The sequence below is a fragment of the Meles meles genome, chromosome 17 (assembly GCF_922984935.1).
Source record: "Meles meles chromosome 17, mMelMel3.1 paternal haplotype, whole genome shotgun sequence".
In the NCBI taxonomy this organism is placed as follows: Eukaryota; Metazoa; Chordata; class Mammalia; order Carnivora; family Mustelidae; genus Meles; species Meles meles.
In genome coordinates this window covers 12,234,297-12,251,484 of record NC_060082.1, presented here as the reverse complement: position 1 = coordinate 12,251,484, position 17,188 = coordinate 12,234,297, and the positions used below count along the sequence as shown (strand labels likewise).

The window sequence follows — 17,188 nt, the reverse complement described above, 5'->3', positions numbered from 1 at the left end:
AGTGATACATAATGTTTTATAAAAACCATGTTAACTATTGTCTCTTTCAGAAGACTGAGGCAGAGGGATAAAAATAATAAATATACTCTTTACATTTTGTAAGCATCTAGCCAAAAGAAAACCAAAATAATAAGCTTACTTTCAGCCCACCTTCTTGGAAAATGAAGGCTTTTATTAAGGAAAATGGGAATGCCACTATTTGCTAGATAGAACAGTAAGGAAATGTTTAAAAGGCAAATCGCCTTATGGTGGGATAGAATATGAAAATGCAAAGTCCTGGTTCTAGCAGCAGCTTTGGGTTAACCTCAAAACCTTTGGTGTCTTGGTTTCTTCATTTGCGACTCGGAAATACAAGCTACATTTGCATTATTTTCATGAGTGCCATAGTCTGATGTTAATGCCATTACAACAGTTTAAAACATATAATTTTTAACAGTTGAAAAATATAAGCAATGGCCTTCTACAAAGTGTTATCTTGAGCACTGAAAGCAAGGAAGGTAACGTAAGAACCCTTTGAAAAATCATGCATTGTGAAGGTATTAGTGTTTATCAAAAGAAAAGCATATCGATTCTTGAAAACTGGTATAATGATACATGAGATGAGGCTCAAAGTGGTTAAGTATCTTCTCCATTGTCAGACCCAGGGAATGAGGGGAGAAGTTCCAGAGCCTGTATTTTCCGGTGCCTGGTCCACGCTCCTGCCGGTTCACCCCACTAAGAATGCTACCAGTCATTGGCAATACACATGTATTGTGTGTTTTCCAGGAGTCATGGACCTGTATTGACCAAATGTATAAGTTAACAGCAAACAACGATGAGTGCTGGCCAGGGATAAAGCGGGCTGCCAGCCGTGGTTGTGGAGCAGAGCAAGGGACTTGTCCGCAAAGAAGTGTTCCTAATATTTCATTCATCCCTTGTCCCTTCAGCCCTTGGACAATCACTATGAACCACCACCACCAGGTGCTACGGTGAGCAGTTCACACACACCATGTGATTTCATGCTCACAACACACTTAAGAGCTAGATACTACCTACCCATTTTACAGATCGAGAAACTGGGGTTTCTGTGACTTTCTGGAGGTCACCCAGTTACTGGAATTGGGATTCACTTTATAGTGTATTAATTGGCACTTTTTGACCTGCTATTTTATGATTATTGCCAAGCGATTTTTCATTGTTTTTCTTTTCTTGGTGAAGCAGAATAAGACCTTTAAGTAAGGGCCTAGAATCAACCTTGTAATTTCTTTGTAACTCTACCATGAACTACCTCTATGGTGCTCAGCCTGTTTCCTTGTCTACAAATGAAAATAGCAAATATTGTCTCATAATACACACAATTCTCAATTTCAGTGCAATACATTCTAATTCTTTCATAAAACATACAGTTCTCCAAATGTATGCCACACAGTGCTGGAACTATTATCCGTATGCTTTCCAAGTGCCTGACATCCCACAGATGTCAATAAACACTTGGTTTTCATTAAAATTTAACCCAGGTATCAGTCAGAGCAGCCTCTGTATGTTAGAAGAAAATGGCTTAGAAAAAGGAGCTGCTTTGTTCTCTTTTTTCTTCAGTTGAACTTGACTTCGCAAATGTGAAATAGCTCCTATGTTTCAATCTTCAGTTCATCTTTCTTATTCACTCCCTAGAACTGACCTAGAGCCCCGTCACCGGGCAACCGAGAAGCGAGGGGCCCCCCACGGCGCCGTGAGCGGACCGAAAGAGGTGTAAGGGAGTACACAAAGCATCTACGGTGGGACAGATACTGTGAGCTGCGACGGGAGAGTGTGTACTTGTCACTGAACCCTCATGGGGAAGTTAATTGTTCAGATGCCGAGAAGGTGCTTGGAAAACAGTGGTGTCAGATATGGAGAAATGGCAAAGTACCAGCTTCTGGGAATTAAGCATGATTCTTAAAATTACATAATAATTATTGCAAATTCCAAATCATTCCAATCTTGCCTCTGAACGAGATGGGGAACTCATCCCTAGAAACCCTTCCCCCTTCTCGTGTGAAAAGCTGTGCTCGAATGTGTGGTTTCTGCCCTCTTAGTGACTGCGCGGTATTGGCTACTGGGAGAGCGGAAGCTGATGCCCTCTTGCCCCTCCTGAAACTCGCAGAGCCTTGCTTACTTTGCTTGTCTCTGGATAGAATTTGCTCTACAAGGAAAGGAAACCAGATCTGCTTTCAGGGTCTACAGGACTGTCTAGGTGAAAGGCTTCCATCAGGCTGGAGTCCCGAGTTCTAACTAGTACTGACTAGTTAGACTAGGAGCTGATGAGAGCAGCCAGTCAGCTGTGTGTTAAAACCTTCTGCAACCAGGAATTTTATGGATTACTGTGCTGTGAATGCCTCTAGTGATTTGGTTGAAGAAACATTAAAGCCACAGAGGTGGTGAGAAAGAGAGGGAGGGGGGCAGGGAAAGTGGAAGGAGAGGGGGAGGAAGAGAGGAAAGGACAAAAGGAGAGAGAGAAAATCAACACAGTTTGGACTCAAAAACAATTCAAGTAAATTCAAAGGAAAGGCATTTGGTAAAATTAATTAATTAATTAATTCAATAAAAAGCAGCTATTTCCAATATAAATTTGCCATGTATACATTATATAAATGGCAAGCCTAATCCAGCCCAGACAGAGCTGTACAAAATTGCTTCTGGTTTAAAATAAAGGCCAGTGTACAGGGGCACCTGGGTGGCTCAGTCTGTTGAGCATCTGCCTTCAGCTCAGGTTGTGATCCCAGAATCCTGGAATCAAGTCCCACATCCAGCTCCCTGCTCAGCAAGGAGTCTGTTTCTCCTTCTTCCCTTCACCTGCTTGTGCCTCTTTCTCTCTCTCTCAAATAAGTAAATAAAATCTTTAAAAAAAAAAAAAGGCCACTATACATAAATGTATCCATCTGTTCAAGTATCAGGCAAGGGCATAGAGAGTTCTATTCATTTTATTCTAAAGAAAACTCAATCCTGAGAAATAATCAAAAATAAAATCCAGACCTAAAAGACAAAGTGAAAGTCAAGGAAAATCAAGTAAACAAAGAGTAGGAAGAAATGTGAACAAAGCACAGTTAGTCCCTAAGTCTAGAGAAAGAAAATCCTTGGTGTCCTCTATCTCCTGGTTCCGAATCTACATGTTGTTTTAACCTCCCACCGCTTCTGCAAATACACACGTAGCCATCCACATTTCAATCTTTCCCTCTTGTTTGTTTTTTCTTTCATGCTTGAGATTTTTACTTTTTTCATTTTGCCTTTTACTTTAGCCAAAACCACCTGCCTCCCCTATCACTTTTCATGTCAAAGATGGACTCACGCTGCCAAAGGACTGACCCAGAGCTTCAAGGTTTCTTCATCTCAGCCAATCTTCTACACGTTCCTTTTCTCCCAGAGCTTTTTTGGTTTTCTTCTGTTTGTCTGTCTGTTTGTTTGTTTAATTTCTGGCTCCATCTGTCTGATCCTCCAACTTCTCTCACTCCCTGAATCCCAGGGATGTTTTAAGTCTTAGCTGTACAGACAATCTAGTCTGTTCATATTTAATTTAAAGTGAGTGGTCTTATTTTTTACTTTCTGATGATGTCAAACAACAGATGTAACTGGTATCAATTCCCACCTCAGACAGATCAAGCCGAATGAGTTAAAGATCCACAGAACCGGGAGAGACTGAAGGCTTGCTAATTAAGTAAATACTCTTTGGCCACAGATCCCACAGAAATGGTCATGGATTATCTTGGTTTTGATCACTAACCCAGGAAGTACCACAGAGCTACAAGTCAGGGCTCTAGACATGCAGAAATTCTTTATCCTAATAAATTAGGATATAATAATTATCTGTGAGGTCAAATCTTCTAAAGTCAAGAGTCATTTTCTTTCATATTGTATACCTCCTGGTATAAATTAATATGTATGGACTAATCATATTTCTTCTTCAAATGAAAGATTAAAATTGGGTTAATGTCAGTGTATGAGATTCAACCAAAAGTTTGCTTTAAACTTATTTAGGTGATGGGAAAGATATCAAAATGTATGTTTTAGTAAAAGTGCTAAATACCTAACTCAAGATATAATGTCAAGAAGAGAAATAACTATGCTAAAATCACTTGGAGGGTTTAAACAGTCTGAAACTAATCATAGAATAATGCAATACAAAAAGCTACCAAAATAAAGTGAACATAGAACATGATTCTTAAAACATTAGCTGTAGGGGCGCCTGGGTGGCTCAGTTGGTTAAGCGTCTGCCTTCCACTCAGGTCATGATCCCAGGGTCCTGGGATCAAGCCCCACATTGGGCTCCCTGCTCAGCGGGGAGCCTGCTTCTCCCTCTCCCTCTGCCTGCTGCTCTGCCTACTTGTGCTCTCTATCTCTGTGTCAAATAAATTTTTAAAACCTTAAAAAAATTAGCTGTATGGGTATATCTAACACTACAGTTGGTTAAAGCAGCAAACTATATAGCCTCTGACTCTTAAAGAGAAGATGGAGATTCTGGAATTAAGGCAATAGAAACTGATACAGTCAGGGTGAAATATTTGTCTTAAGCCTCTTTTTGTCATTTTATCATGGACATAGACATTGGAAAGCACCACTTCCCAAACAGGAGCTGAACTAAGACCTGATAATAATTCAACTTATAAAAATAAAATTACAGTTGTCTACCAGTTTTCACACTGGTCAAAGAGTCACACCCTTTGCCTAAACTGCCTTTGCTATATACAGGTCTGTATCATGTCTGAAACAATATGGCAAGTTCAGTGATGGCAACAGTTTCACGGCCAATACGAATCATTTGCTTGAAATCTGCTTCCTTGCCTTAAAATCATACCTAGAACTAAGAAATAAATATTTGTCTTATATTCAAATATGTGAATTTTATATTCTGGAATCTCAAGTAATAATCTCTACCTGATGTCTGATGGAAACAAGGTTTAGGGTCCCAAGTTAACTCATTATTGTCTTTTAAAGATGAGGCTTTAGCTGATTCATTAAAGCGAATACAGATATAGGTTCTAGTTTCTTTGTTCCCTTTTATAGTTAATACATACTGTAGATGATCTCATAACATACATGCTACCAATAGGAAAATTTAGACAGAGATTGGATCAAGGACTGGCCCCAGCTGACACAATTTGCACCGGTAGCAAAGACAGGAGGAACACAATGAAAAACGCAAACTTAGAACTAAGGCTCCCCGGGCTTCATAGTAAAACACCCCGACTAGTGAGATGAAACTGATTATCATCAAATAAGGAATATACTGAAATTCTTAGAATCCACTAATAATCTACTGGATTATTACATAATTCAAAGTCCTGCATTTTGGTATTCTAAAAAATGAGAGTTACTCTTAACCAAGTGCCTGTTTGAGGGCTGAACATGTAGGATCTCCCTTAGTCCTTCCTACCCCTGCCTTACCTGTGGGCAGCCAGGCTAGGTGGGCTAACCCTATTGCTGCCCTCTGCTAGAGAACCGTGATCTGAACCTGGTCTGTTCATGCGATGGGGCTGGAAATTCCTCTCTTCTGCAAGAAGATTTTTATGCATATTTAATTCCTATTGTGGCAATAAAGAAACATGTTTCCATCTCCTACTTTACTATGAATGTATTGCTTTAGATGTATTGTTCTCTTCCAAGATTCGACTCCCTCTCTTGACCCATGACCCAGTACATTTGATACCCACCGTAAGTCCCATCTAAAGGTTCATGTGCCAATAGTTTTCCTTTTTCTCAAATAGGTTGGATGCATATAATCAATAAGTAAAAATATTTCCATCTTAAGAAAAAAGGTAAGTACTAGATCATCTCCTTTATTTTTTCTCTGTTTTACATAAATTCTTCCAATATCCATTCCTAAGAATTGATCAGCCTAGCCAGTTGTTTCTAGCTGCTTGTTTGACACGTTGCTTGATACCTGCTGGTTAGGTAGTCTAGTGTTTTTTGAACAAATCTTATGGGAACACTAAAATATTATTTTTAAATTCACACACAGCCACGTTGCATCTGGCCCCTGATTAAATGAGGCTGTTTTCAGTGCCCCATCTGCTTCCTTTCAAACGGCTCCCTTCGTGCCCTGCTCGGTCCCTTTACTCCCTCTCCACTTCTCTGAACACTTTCTGTTCCTGGTGACTAAAAATTAAAGGAACCCCCCCATAGCCTCCCCCCCACCACGGCTCACAAGGAACCTGGGACTGCAGGCAGTTCCTTGAGGAAGATCTTCTGGGAAGCCAGGGACAGGAGCAGGACCGAGTCTGCGAGGACAGCTGAGGACGGCTTACCTGTCTCGGGGTCCCCGGGGGGCCCGGGTGGCGAGCAGTAGCAGCAGTCCAAGATGACATAGTTGAGGACGTTGAAGAACAGCCCGATGATTCCAGCGCTGAGAACCAGCAGCGGCTCCTCCGTCTTCTGGGGATTAATAAACCTTTTGACAGCTTCCAGCAGGATGCTGAGCATCAGGGCCACGGCGAAGACCGAGTTGCCAAACGCTCCCACCACGTCGGCCCGCAGGAGGCCGAACGTGCTTTTCCTGTGCCGCTGTACGCTGCTGGCCCTCACGCCGAACACGGCGATGACCATGGACAGCAAGTGGGAGAGGACGGCGAAGGCATCGGAGGCCAAGGAGAGCGAGTTGCCGATGTGGGCGATCACGAGCTCCGCCGCGAAGAGGAGGACGCTCACCGCGCACATGAAGATTAATCGGAAGCTCCGGCCCGAGTATCGCCCCATCGCGCGGCTCCTCCGGGGCTCCTCGCCCTCTCCCGGGAAGGCTGAGCGGGTAGGGGAGCGAGCTACAGGCTTAGCTGTGAGGACTCCTGGATAAGTCTCCCCTTCAGCCTTTCAGCACCTGTCATATTTGGAAATCACCTTTTATAGGCTGCTATAAAGCTATAAAACAGTTTAAAGGGCAATTAACCAAGAGAGTCACGTGAGCTGGCTCTGGGGGAAACTGAAGACACCGGCTTCAGATGCAGACTTGAGGGCTGTTTGTTCGCTTGTTTGCTGTGTGCTTCGTTATAAAAGCCAAGGGTCTCTGTGTCTTTGAACCACGCAGAAGTCCATCCGTGGGGTCGGCCTTTCCCGTCTCGGGGTGTGGGGTAACTACGCAGGTGAGACGAGCCAGTTGACGTGACCGTCATGTCTTGCCTGGGTAAATATTTTGAATTTGGTTAAGTGCATGGAGCAGGGAACATGTCTAGGAGTCACTAATCCACAGGTCAGAGCGATGATAAGCAAAAGCTAAAGATGAAGCCCGGGTGATTTTTCTACCACCTTGTCTGTTCTTTGGAATAAACGAGCACCCTACATCCAAACATTCTCCATAAAGAAGGCGAGAGAAACATTCCTCGTGTGCAGAAAAGATGAAATGCCTTTAAGCTGAAGGCGCTACAGACGTAACCCCGTTGGTTTCAGGAAGAAAGCCGAATTATAGTAAGTTGTTTCAGCTGATGCAAGGAAATTTTCTTTGTTTTTAATCTTATCACCTGTCACTTATAAACCATAAAGACTGACCAGGTCCCGAATATGTAAAACAGCAGCGGCCTCTATTGTTTTGAGTAGACTGCCTACAGTCAACCCTTCACAAAATATAGACTGAAATGACTACACCCAATCTCTTCTGAATTTAAAGTGCGTGATGGTTGATTTTATGTGTCAAGTTGACTGGGCCGCCAGGTGCTCAAGACATTTGGTCAGACATCATTCTGAGTGCTGCTGTGAGGGTGTCTTTTTGGAGGAGATTGGTGTTCGAGTCCATAGACGGGGTACAGCAGGTTGTTCTCCCTGATGTGGATGAGCCTCACCTTTCCGCTGAAGGCCTGAACAGAACAAAATGGCTGACCCTCCTGCGAGGAGGAGAGAATTCCTCCTGTTGACTGACTGACGGTCTTCAAGTTAGGGCACGGCTTTCTCCTGCCTTCAGGCTTCAACCAAAACATCAGTTCTTCCTGGGTCGCCAGGCTGTGGTCTTTCTACACCATTGAGGCCCCTGGTTCTTGGACTTGCTGACTCACGCTGCAGATCTTGGGACTTTGTCAGTCTTCGTGATGGCATGAGCCAATTCCTTACAATAAAGCTCTCTATTTATACAGACACCCTATTGGTTTTATTCATCTGGAGAACAGAACCTTGACTAGTATACTGACTTTGACTAAAACCTGACTACTTCCGTGCGGCCCTTATAATTTCCTCAGCAGCTCAGAAATGATCTCCAGGGTGCCTGGGTGGCTCAGTGGGTTAAAGCCTCTGCCTTCGGCTTAGGTCATGATCCCAGGGTCTGGGATTGAGCCCTGCATCCGGCTCTCTGCTCAGCAGGGAGCCTGCTTCCTCCCTTCTCTCTCTCTCTGCCTGCCTCTCTGACTGCTTGTGATCTGTCAAATAAATAAATAAAACCTTAAAAAAAAAAAAAAGAAAGAAATGATCTCCAATTCAGCTGATGCTGTGAGACTTCTAATTCAACCAGATGGTGCACATCCCTGCACGCAGACCATCCCACTCATGCATTCATGCAACAAACGCCAAGTTCCAACATGTCAGACATGGTCTTAGACTCTGGGGAGATGGCAGTGAACAAAACCGAGGAAAGTCTCTGCTCTCATGAAACTTTCTTACACTCTGATGGGGGACAGAGACAATTAACAAATTAGTCATGAAATGTATGGACTGTCCAATGGTAGTAAGAATTATGGACACAAATGAAGCAGAGAAGAGGGGTACAGTACTGACATAGGCGTTGGGGTGTTATTTTAAATAAAGTAGTCAAGGAGCACCTGGGTGGCTCAGTGGGTTAAGCCTCTGCCTTCGGCTCAGGTCATGATCTTGGGGTCCTGGGATCAAGCCCCATATTGGGCTCTCTGCTCAGCAGGGAGCCTGCTAACCCCCCCTTCTCTGCCTGCCTCTCTGCCTACTTGTGATCTCTCTCTCTCTGTTAAATAAATAAATAAAATCTTAAGAATAAATAAATAAAGTAGTCAGGGAAAAATTGACTGAGGTGTTCTTGAGTACAGATCTGAAGGAGGCAAGAAACTGAGCCATGGAGACACCCGAAAGAAGTGTCTGGGCAGAGGAAGCAGTGAGCATGGGCAGTTCAAGGAGCATCAAAGGAGCTCAGTCTGGTTGGAGAGGAGTGACTGAGGGAGAGAAACAGGTTATCAGGTCTGAGATGAGATGGTGGGAGGGGGACAATCACGTGGGGCCCTGAGCCAGGAGAGCAATAGAATGACAAGATCTAATTTAGATCTTAAAAGACTCTTTGAATCCTGTGTTGAGATTACAAGAGAGCAGAGGCACCGTCTGGAGGCGATTGCCATGATCTAGACAAAGGCTGGTGACTTAGAGCAGGCGGGGAGAGGGAGCATCCAGACAGAACCCGCTGCGTAACGCACGGAGCTTCAGCAGGAAATGAAAGTGCAAGGCTTTTTGTTGGAAAAGTTAAATTTTAAATGGTGTAGTCTCTATGAGAAACGGTATGCCAGTTCCTCGAAATATTAAAAAGAGAACTGTTTGATCCAATAATTCTACTTTCTGGCAAGTATCCAAAAGAACTAATTGGAGGGTCTCCAAGAGGTATTTGCACACCCATGTTCATAGCAGCCTATCCCCAAGAGCAAAGAGGGAACACACCCAAGTGTCCACTGACAGATGGAAGGAGAAACAAAATGTGGTATGTATGTGGATGTGCGTATGTATACATGGTATACGTGCGTACATGGTCCATACGAAGGAAAGGAATTCTGACACATGCTACTACAGGACCTTGAGGGCACTCTGCTAGGTGAAATTAGCAGGCACGAGAAGACAAATACGGTATGATTCCGCTTACGTGAGCTACTTATCTAAAGTAGTCAAATTCATAGAAGCAGAAAGCTTGACTGGTAGTTTGGGAGGGGACAGTGTTTAAAAATGAGTATAGTTTCAATGTGGCAAGATGAAAACCTTTTGCTAATTGGTTACCCAAAAATGCGAACATCCTTAATACTGAAGCATATACTTAAAAACAGTTAGTGTGATAAATTTTGTCATTGATAAATGACAAGTTAAAGATTTTTCTTCATTATTAGGAATTTCAAGACAGGGGGGCCTGGGTGGCTCAGGTGGCTAAGACTCTGACTCTTGATGTCGGCTCAGGTCATGATCTCAGGGTTGTGAGACGGAACCCTGCCTCGGCGCTGCATTCAGTGCGGAGTCGGCTTCTCCCTCTCCTTCTATTCCTCCTCCCATGCTCTCTAAAATAAATAACATATTAAAAAAAAAAAAAAAAAAGAGTTTCAAGACAGCAACCGCAGAGCATTCAACCAAGCACAGGGCCCTGTGTGGCTATACGGGTGCACAGCCTGCCATGAGTATATCCAGAATTTGTTTTGAGGTTAGAGTCAATAGCATTTGCTGGGCAACTGGATGGGAGATATGAAAGAGAACGGTCAAGGCGACATTAAGGATTGGATCTGATGTTGCAACTGAGATGAAGGGAAGACAAAGATGATGGCTGTAGGCCAGGGTGGGAGCAAGGAAGTAGAAGTGACCTTGTTTGGTGTATCTGTTAGACAGCCAGGTTGGATTGAGTTTGGAGTTCAGGGACGATGGATAGGCTGGGAATATGTGAACTTGAATGCTGACAAGAAACTGCGGGAGGTCACCAAGGAAACTTCAGAGAATTGGAAGGAGAAGAAAATACAAAGAGATGAGGGGAAAGGACCAGAGAGAGAGAAGGGAAACCAGGAGGCTGAGGAATAATGTGTTTTAAAGACAGGGGAATCAACCAGTCAAATATGGAGAGCAAGCAAAAGGAGGAGTGGAAACGATGGCTCAATTTACCACTATCGGAGGCCGCTGGTAACCCTAGCAAGAGGGCAAATGAAGAGGGGTCAAGCGAATGGACAAAAGAAGTAGCAGCTGGCAGGTAGACAAAAGCGTCAAGGCTAAGCGTCAAGGGTTATTTTTTAAAATATTTTATTTATTTGAGAGAGAGAGAGTGAGCACACGGTGGGGAAGTGGGGTAGAGAGAAAGAATCTGAAACAGACTCCACATTGAGGACAGAGCCTGACATGGGCCTTGATCTCATGACCCTGAGATCATGACCCTGAGATCATGACCTGAGCTGAAACCAAGACTTAACCCTTAGCCGAGTGAGCCACCCAGTGAGTGCCAAAACTTGGTTCTGGTAACATACCTAAGATATATTTTGAAATAGCCCAATTACGTGAGACTTAATTGAAACATTTTTTGTTCATATTTTTAATACTTTTATATCGCTTCAGGACTACTGACATTCCAAACTCTTATATCTTCCAGTGAAGTTGATCAAAGACTCTGGTTTCACGTCCCCTACTGAGCCGCAGAAACACTTCTGTATCTGTAATTGTAAGCCTGGTGGTGTGGCAGAACAGGGTTTTCCAGCTATGGTCGTCGCGAGAACACGACGGCGATCAGCACGCTGCTGTCGGCAGGGATCAACTCCCCAAGGCTTCACCTCCTTCTAACAAGGCTCAGCCCCAGCTCATCAGGGACACCTCCCTGTCCACTCAGTTGCCTAATTCTGCAGCTAAAATAGACAACATCAAGGACATACAGCCAAGAGGAGGAAAAATCATGTTAACTCACTACTATGTGCTCTGGTACTTTGCACAGAGCAGGCATTCAAATTTATTAAATAAATGGCTAGCATTTTCTAGACACAGTGAAAGTGATAAGCAAAAGGCCAAAGATAGGTTTGAAAAGAACAGGGTAGCGGCAGCTGCCTCCCCAGACTTCTGTCGCTGACAACCCCTAAAAACCGGAGTTTTGTGACAGATGACTTAGTATCTACAGCCACAGTCAGACAGAAAGTCAGGCGCTACATGCAGACTCTCCAGCCGAAATGCCTTCTCTCTGCTCTCTCTGCGGAGTGTTCTGCTGCTCGGCTTCTGCAGCAGCGGGCAGATGCGTTGCCATTACTAATTCTAAAAAAGACTTCCTAGGATTTACCTGCATAATTAAGAACTATTTTCAACGGTCATGGGTGAACCTAGAAATGGCTAACAGGCAACCCACACCATGAGTCCCAGGGAACAGAGCTGGCAGTAAGTATCCCTTGACCTGTGTGTTTTCTTTTTGCTGCAACAAACACGAGGTTCACAATCACTTCTGTGACCTTTGGTCATATATCCAGTTAATGGCCATCATCTGCAGGTAAAATACTGATCATTTCTTAAAGGATGTCTTTTGGATTCAGGTTTCTGCCCCCTCTTGAAAAGCAACACTACTCTTAAGATGTCTGAGAAGGTTTTGGCATTTTAGCTGAACCTCAATTTAAGAAAGAAAGCAATTTATCACAAACAGATTTGGGGTGAAGGACTCCTTCCTTAACATAACTACTTACTAGAGAGTTCCTTTAAATACTGAATACCTTTAAAAATTAACAAGGCAGGAAACAACAAATGTTGGCAAGAATGTGGAGAAAGGGGAACCCTCCTACACTGTTGGTGGGAATGCAAGCTGGTACAGCCACTCTGGAAAACAGTACGGAGGTTCCTCAAAAATTAAAAATAGAGCTACCCTACAACCCAGCAATTGCACTACTGGGTATTTACCCCAAAGATACAGATGTAGTGAAAAGAAGGGGTACATGAACCCCAATGTTCATAGCAGCAATGTCCATAATAGCTAAACTCTGGAAGGAGCCAAGACGCCCTTAAACACGTGAATGGATAAAGAAGATGTGGTTCATATACACAATGGACTATTACTCAGCCATCAGAAAGAATGAATACCCACCATTTGCACCGACATGGATGGAACTGGAGGGTATCCTGCTAAGTGAAATAAGTCAAGCAGAGAAAGTCGATTATGATTATCCTATGGTTCTACTCATATGTGGAACATAAGGAATAGCACGGAGGACATTAGGGGATGGAAGGGAAACCTGAAGGGGCTGGAAATCAGAGAGGGAGACAAACCATGAGAGACTATGGACTCCAGGAAACAAACTGAGGGTTTCAGAGGGGAGGGGGATTGGGGGATGGGGTTGCCAGGTGATGGTTATTAAGGACACGTTGTAATGAGCCCTGGATGTTATACTCAACTAATGAATCATTGGAAACTACACCAAAAATTAATGATGTACTGTATAGTGGCTAACTTAACATAATAAAAAAAAATTTTTTTAAATTACATAACCTTAAAAAAAAATAGTGAATACCTTTAAGGTAGCAAACTCCAAGCTTTTCTGTGACTAGTTCTACTCATCTGAAATTTCCAAAAACAGCCTGGGGATTTGTCTTTGCACCAATGATTGCCAACTCTTCCAAAATGGCCAGGGGCTATGGGACAAAATGTGGTTATTAGTCTCTGATCTACTTTTCAGCCTTTCGTCATGGACTCACTAAAAAAACCTTGTCCTTAAGAGCATGTATGCTCGCAGGAAAAAAATAAAATAAAATAGAAGCTAAAGTAACTATTGTTAATTAAAGCTAAAATCAGGAGCGACTGGACTCTGCATGGTCCTAACAACACTAGGTTATTTGGTATTATTTATTTAGTATGTGCTAGGCATTGTTCTAAGTCCTTTATAAGGGAGAGTAACTCTACGATACAGGTATTAGACTTCTCTCCATTTTACAACTGAATAGGCACTTTACACAGCTACTAAGGGTGGAAAGCCAAGATACATTCTGAACTGCCAGTTCATTAAGATATCGAGTCCAATACAGAAACGTGGCTCATGTATTTATCCCTTTAAGTTAGGTATACGAATATACTGAAAACTTCAGTCTTGACGGCATGCTATCTTTAATCTGCTTTGACAATTTCCCACCCATTTAAGAACAGTTTTGCTGTGTTCTCACACACATCATATACTTTCATGGTTTGCATATGCCTGGAATGTCCTTCCTTTTCTATTTATTAAAATTCCACTTGTCTTTCGAAGCATGACTCTAAATTCCGAGTCATTTCTGAAGCTTTTCCCCTTACTGGTATGTATTTATCACTACCAAGTGGGAAAGTATTGTTAGGACAGGGCCCCAAATAAAGAGATTTAGCCAGTAGACTAGGAATTAGTAAAAGACATTCTAGCAAAGGGACACACAGAGATGGGAAATGGGACATGGGAAATTGCACAAGAAACCCCAAATGGTTAGGTTGCAAAGGATCTTGCTGGACTGAAGAGGAGGCTGGACAGGTAGGCTGAACCAGACTAGGCTAAAGGGTTCACATTTTCTCCTGTTAGTGATGAAGAGCCAACAAAAGATTTTAAAGGGAAGATGAACATCTTAATACATTGTACATGAAGGAAAAAACACCCTAAGAAAATGTGGGGACTGCTTCAGATGAAACTCTGGAGGCCATTATAGTAACTGACATCAGAGGCAGTCAAGTCATCTGTAAAAGGGGAGACCCAGGACCGGTCAGCGGTAAGGGCGGGATGTCAGGCTAGGCCAGTGAAGACAGCAGACCGTGTGCTGGAGGGGCGGACCAGCATGGCTTTCGGTTCTGGTTTAGGTTACCGATGTATTTTGCTCATGCTAATCCCTCAGGCAGGAAGTACTGTAGGAAGGCCAGGTCTGGGAGTGAGCAGTGAAATGTGGGCTTGGGGACCGAAGACCTGATTCTGATGGACCACTCGAGACTACGCAGCTGGAATGGAGGTCTAGAGGTGAAAAGGTTGGATGCTCATCCCGTTCGTGTTCTCTGAATCCAGCGGATTAGACAAGAAGAGCGCCAAGTACGGAAGCTTGGGCTCGGGATGTCTGTGAAGGAAGCGGAGGAGGAATGCTGGTGAAAGACCCGTAACTAAGAGAAAGAACCAGAGCGCGGGAGGGCAAGGCAGAGGAGTAATTTTAGTAAAGAGAAATGTTTTACAGCAGCAGAAATGCAGCAGTGACACAGTGCGACATGACACCGAGAAGTCAGCTTTGGTCAGAAGAGGCAGCAGTGTATCAGGGAAATGGTGATAGTGTGGGGGGCAGAGGTGGGGTGGGGGTTGCTCCCTCCTTCAGAAATCATGACTTTTTTTTTTTAAGACCCCACAGTAACTAGTAGTCATGAGAGGGAGCGAGCTCCTTAAGGGAAAGTTGGGGGTTGTTTTGGCTTTTTGTCTATTTGTGGCTTTGTTTTTTAAACAGAAAGATCAAGGACCATTTTAGATTTGGCAGAAGGGGTGAAGAAAGGGAAGTACTTCAACACACAGGAAACAGGAGAGTTGTGCATTCGAGGTCTGAACCGTGAGGGATGCTCAGACCACGGGCAGTTACCTAAGGGTCCAGTTTTCTTCAGCTCTCTGGGAGAATGTCCCGTAGCACACGCTGCAGGTATCCCAGAAACAAATGAATACATAAGACAGTATCAGTTCATGGTATTTATTACTGGGGTTGTTTACAGAAAAGTCTTCTTTCCCATCGTTAATTTAGGCATAAGAATAAGGTGTTTGTGTCTCATGTGACCTATTTGAACTTTTATTTAAAAAAATCATAAAACTGTCTATATCTGGGGGGATATTAATATCAATTTTTTAAAAAGTGAGGCGGGTTGGAGAAAGTTTTGTTTCGTCCCTTAGTAACTGCGACCAAACAAGGTATAGTACTTGGCAGGCTTCCTGCCACAGATGCATTTGGCTCCCGGCTGCAGCTCACAGAGTGGTTGGAAGGGGATGCAAAGGCTTTTAGCTCCCATGGATGGAGCACCAGGTTCAAGATCTTGATCCCTGCAATTAAAGACAGGTATGAATTCAATCTGTTTATGCTGCATATTCCCATTCATTGTTACTGTCACAAGTTCAGTCTGTTAACCATATTTACCTAGCAGTGGTCTTTTTGATCCAGTCTTCACAGTCAATTTCCCCACAGAATGGAATCTGAGCAATCTAACAGAAAAGGAAAAATATTCAGGGTTTTTAACTCCTGTTCTATAAAAGGAACACCTGAATGGTCTATTAAGCTGACAAGCAAAAAGACAGGTCTCCCAGCCTTTTTCAGGCCCCAGTACCTTCAAGGAGCACTGCTCAGAGCTGCAAGCTGTTTTCCCGGATCCCAAACCCACATACCATGAAATATCAAGACAAAACAAAAACATCTTTGTAGTATACTTCAATGTCCAAATACACTGCTACAACACAGTGCCTGAAGAGGAGAGAGGAAGAGTAAGTGGCCTGAGTCCAGGCTCTAGCTGTACCTCGCCCTCATCTCAAATCTGACCACCACCTGCTCTGCCTAGGTCAGCGGTTATGAGGACAGAGAGGAGACGACAAATAGTAAACGCATTTTTACAGTTGTTAACAATAACCATTAACAAAAGGTCAGCCTCACTTTACGTCACACTGTTATAGGTAAGTGAATCATTTTTAAAGTCCACACAGTACGTGAAAGTCAAATATCATTTTGTATTAGAAAAACAACTTCTCAAATTTTCTTTCATGGGTCATATGCAATAACGGGCAAAATCAAGATAGCTGGGACTTTACCTTAATTTTAAAATTCACTGCCTCTTTGAAAACCCCTAGCTCTGAGTTTTCTTTTGTAAAATGTGTGTTGGACTAGACAAGAATTAAGATTTCTTTCAGTTGTAAATCCTAAACTTTCGTATCATGTCTACTTCAAAATGAGATTTGTATGCAATAACAATTATGTTAACAGTCCTACAGAAAATTCCTGGAGATCAAGGTTAGCAGTGGGGAGCTCAAAAGCGTGGACAATTCCCACCCATGCGTTAGAAATGCCAGTTTAAAAACAGTTAAGAGGATATCCAGCTTTCTCATCAACTTCTGATCAATCATTTCGAGCCATACATTCCATTCTCAAACTGAGACCCTCCTGCAAACACTAAGGCACTCAGAATTTGCCTAAATATACTCTAAGCAGTAAGGTGCAAGTACACTGACATTAGGAAATTACAAAAAGAACAAGTAATTGATCAGGTGAACATTCTTCCAGGGGAAGGAAGAATTAGCTATCTGTCTCTTACGTTCATTCAGTACAATGTGCCAGCCAAATTCCCAAAACTGGTAAACTGTAATTTTGACAATCTGCCTTAAGACAATAAAGAAGTGATAAATTGGTAGGAAAATCCTGGGGTGTGGGAGTGGTGGATGAGAGAAGGTGGAAGGTTTGTTAGTAATATGTATCTTGAAAAATTTTAATAGAAACTGCAAGAAAACAAAAGTAAAATACACCTACAGATACAAGACTGAAATAACCTGTCCCCCCGCGTATTGAAACTTGGTAAATCATTAGCATCTGTACA

General features: G+C 43.0%; 2 protein-coding genes across 3 annotated transcripts in view; both read right to left on the bottom strand.

Moving 5' to 3' along the window:
* SLC30A10 (solute carrier family 30 member 10) overlaps positions 1 to 6,788 on the bottom strand; it is a 40,286-nt gene extending 33,498 nt beyond the window's left edge. Inside the window, exon 1 of the mRNA XM_045982785.1 lies at positions 6,258 to 6,788. Coding sequence (XP_045838741.1) covers positions 6,258 to 6,705 — 448 coding nt within the window. The 5' untranslated portion in view covers positions 6,706 to 6,788. The remainder of the gene's footprint in view (positions 1 to 6,257) is intronic.
* Positions 6,789 to 15,295: 8,507 nt separating this feature from the next.
* EPRS1 (glutamyl-prolyl-tRNA synthetase 1) overlaps positions 15,296 to 17,188 on the bottom strand; it is a 68,368-nt gene continuing 66,475 nt past the window's right edge. For both annotated transcript variants that reach the window (XM_045982725.1, XM_045982726.1), the window contains 2 exons: positions 15,748 to 15,812; positions 15,296 to 15,653 (listed from right to left, as the gene is read on the bottom strand). In XM_045982725.1, coding sequence (XP_045838681.1) covers positions 15,503 to 15,653; positions 15,748 to 15,812 — 216 coding nt within the window. In that variant the 3' untranslated portion in view covers positions 15,296 to 15,502. The remainder of the gene's footprint in view (positions 15,654 to 15,747; positions 15,813 to 17,188) is intronic.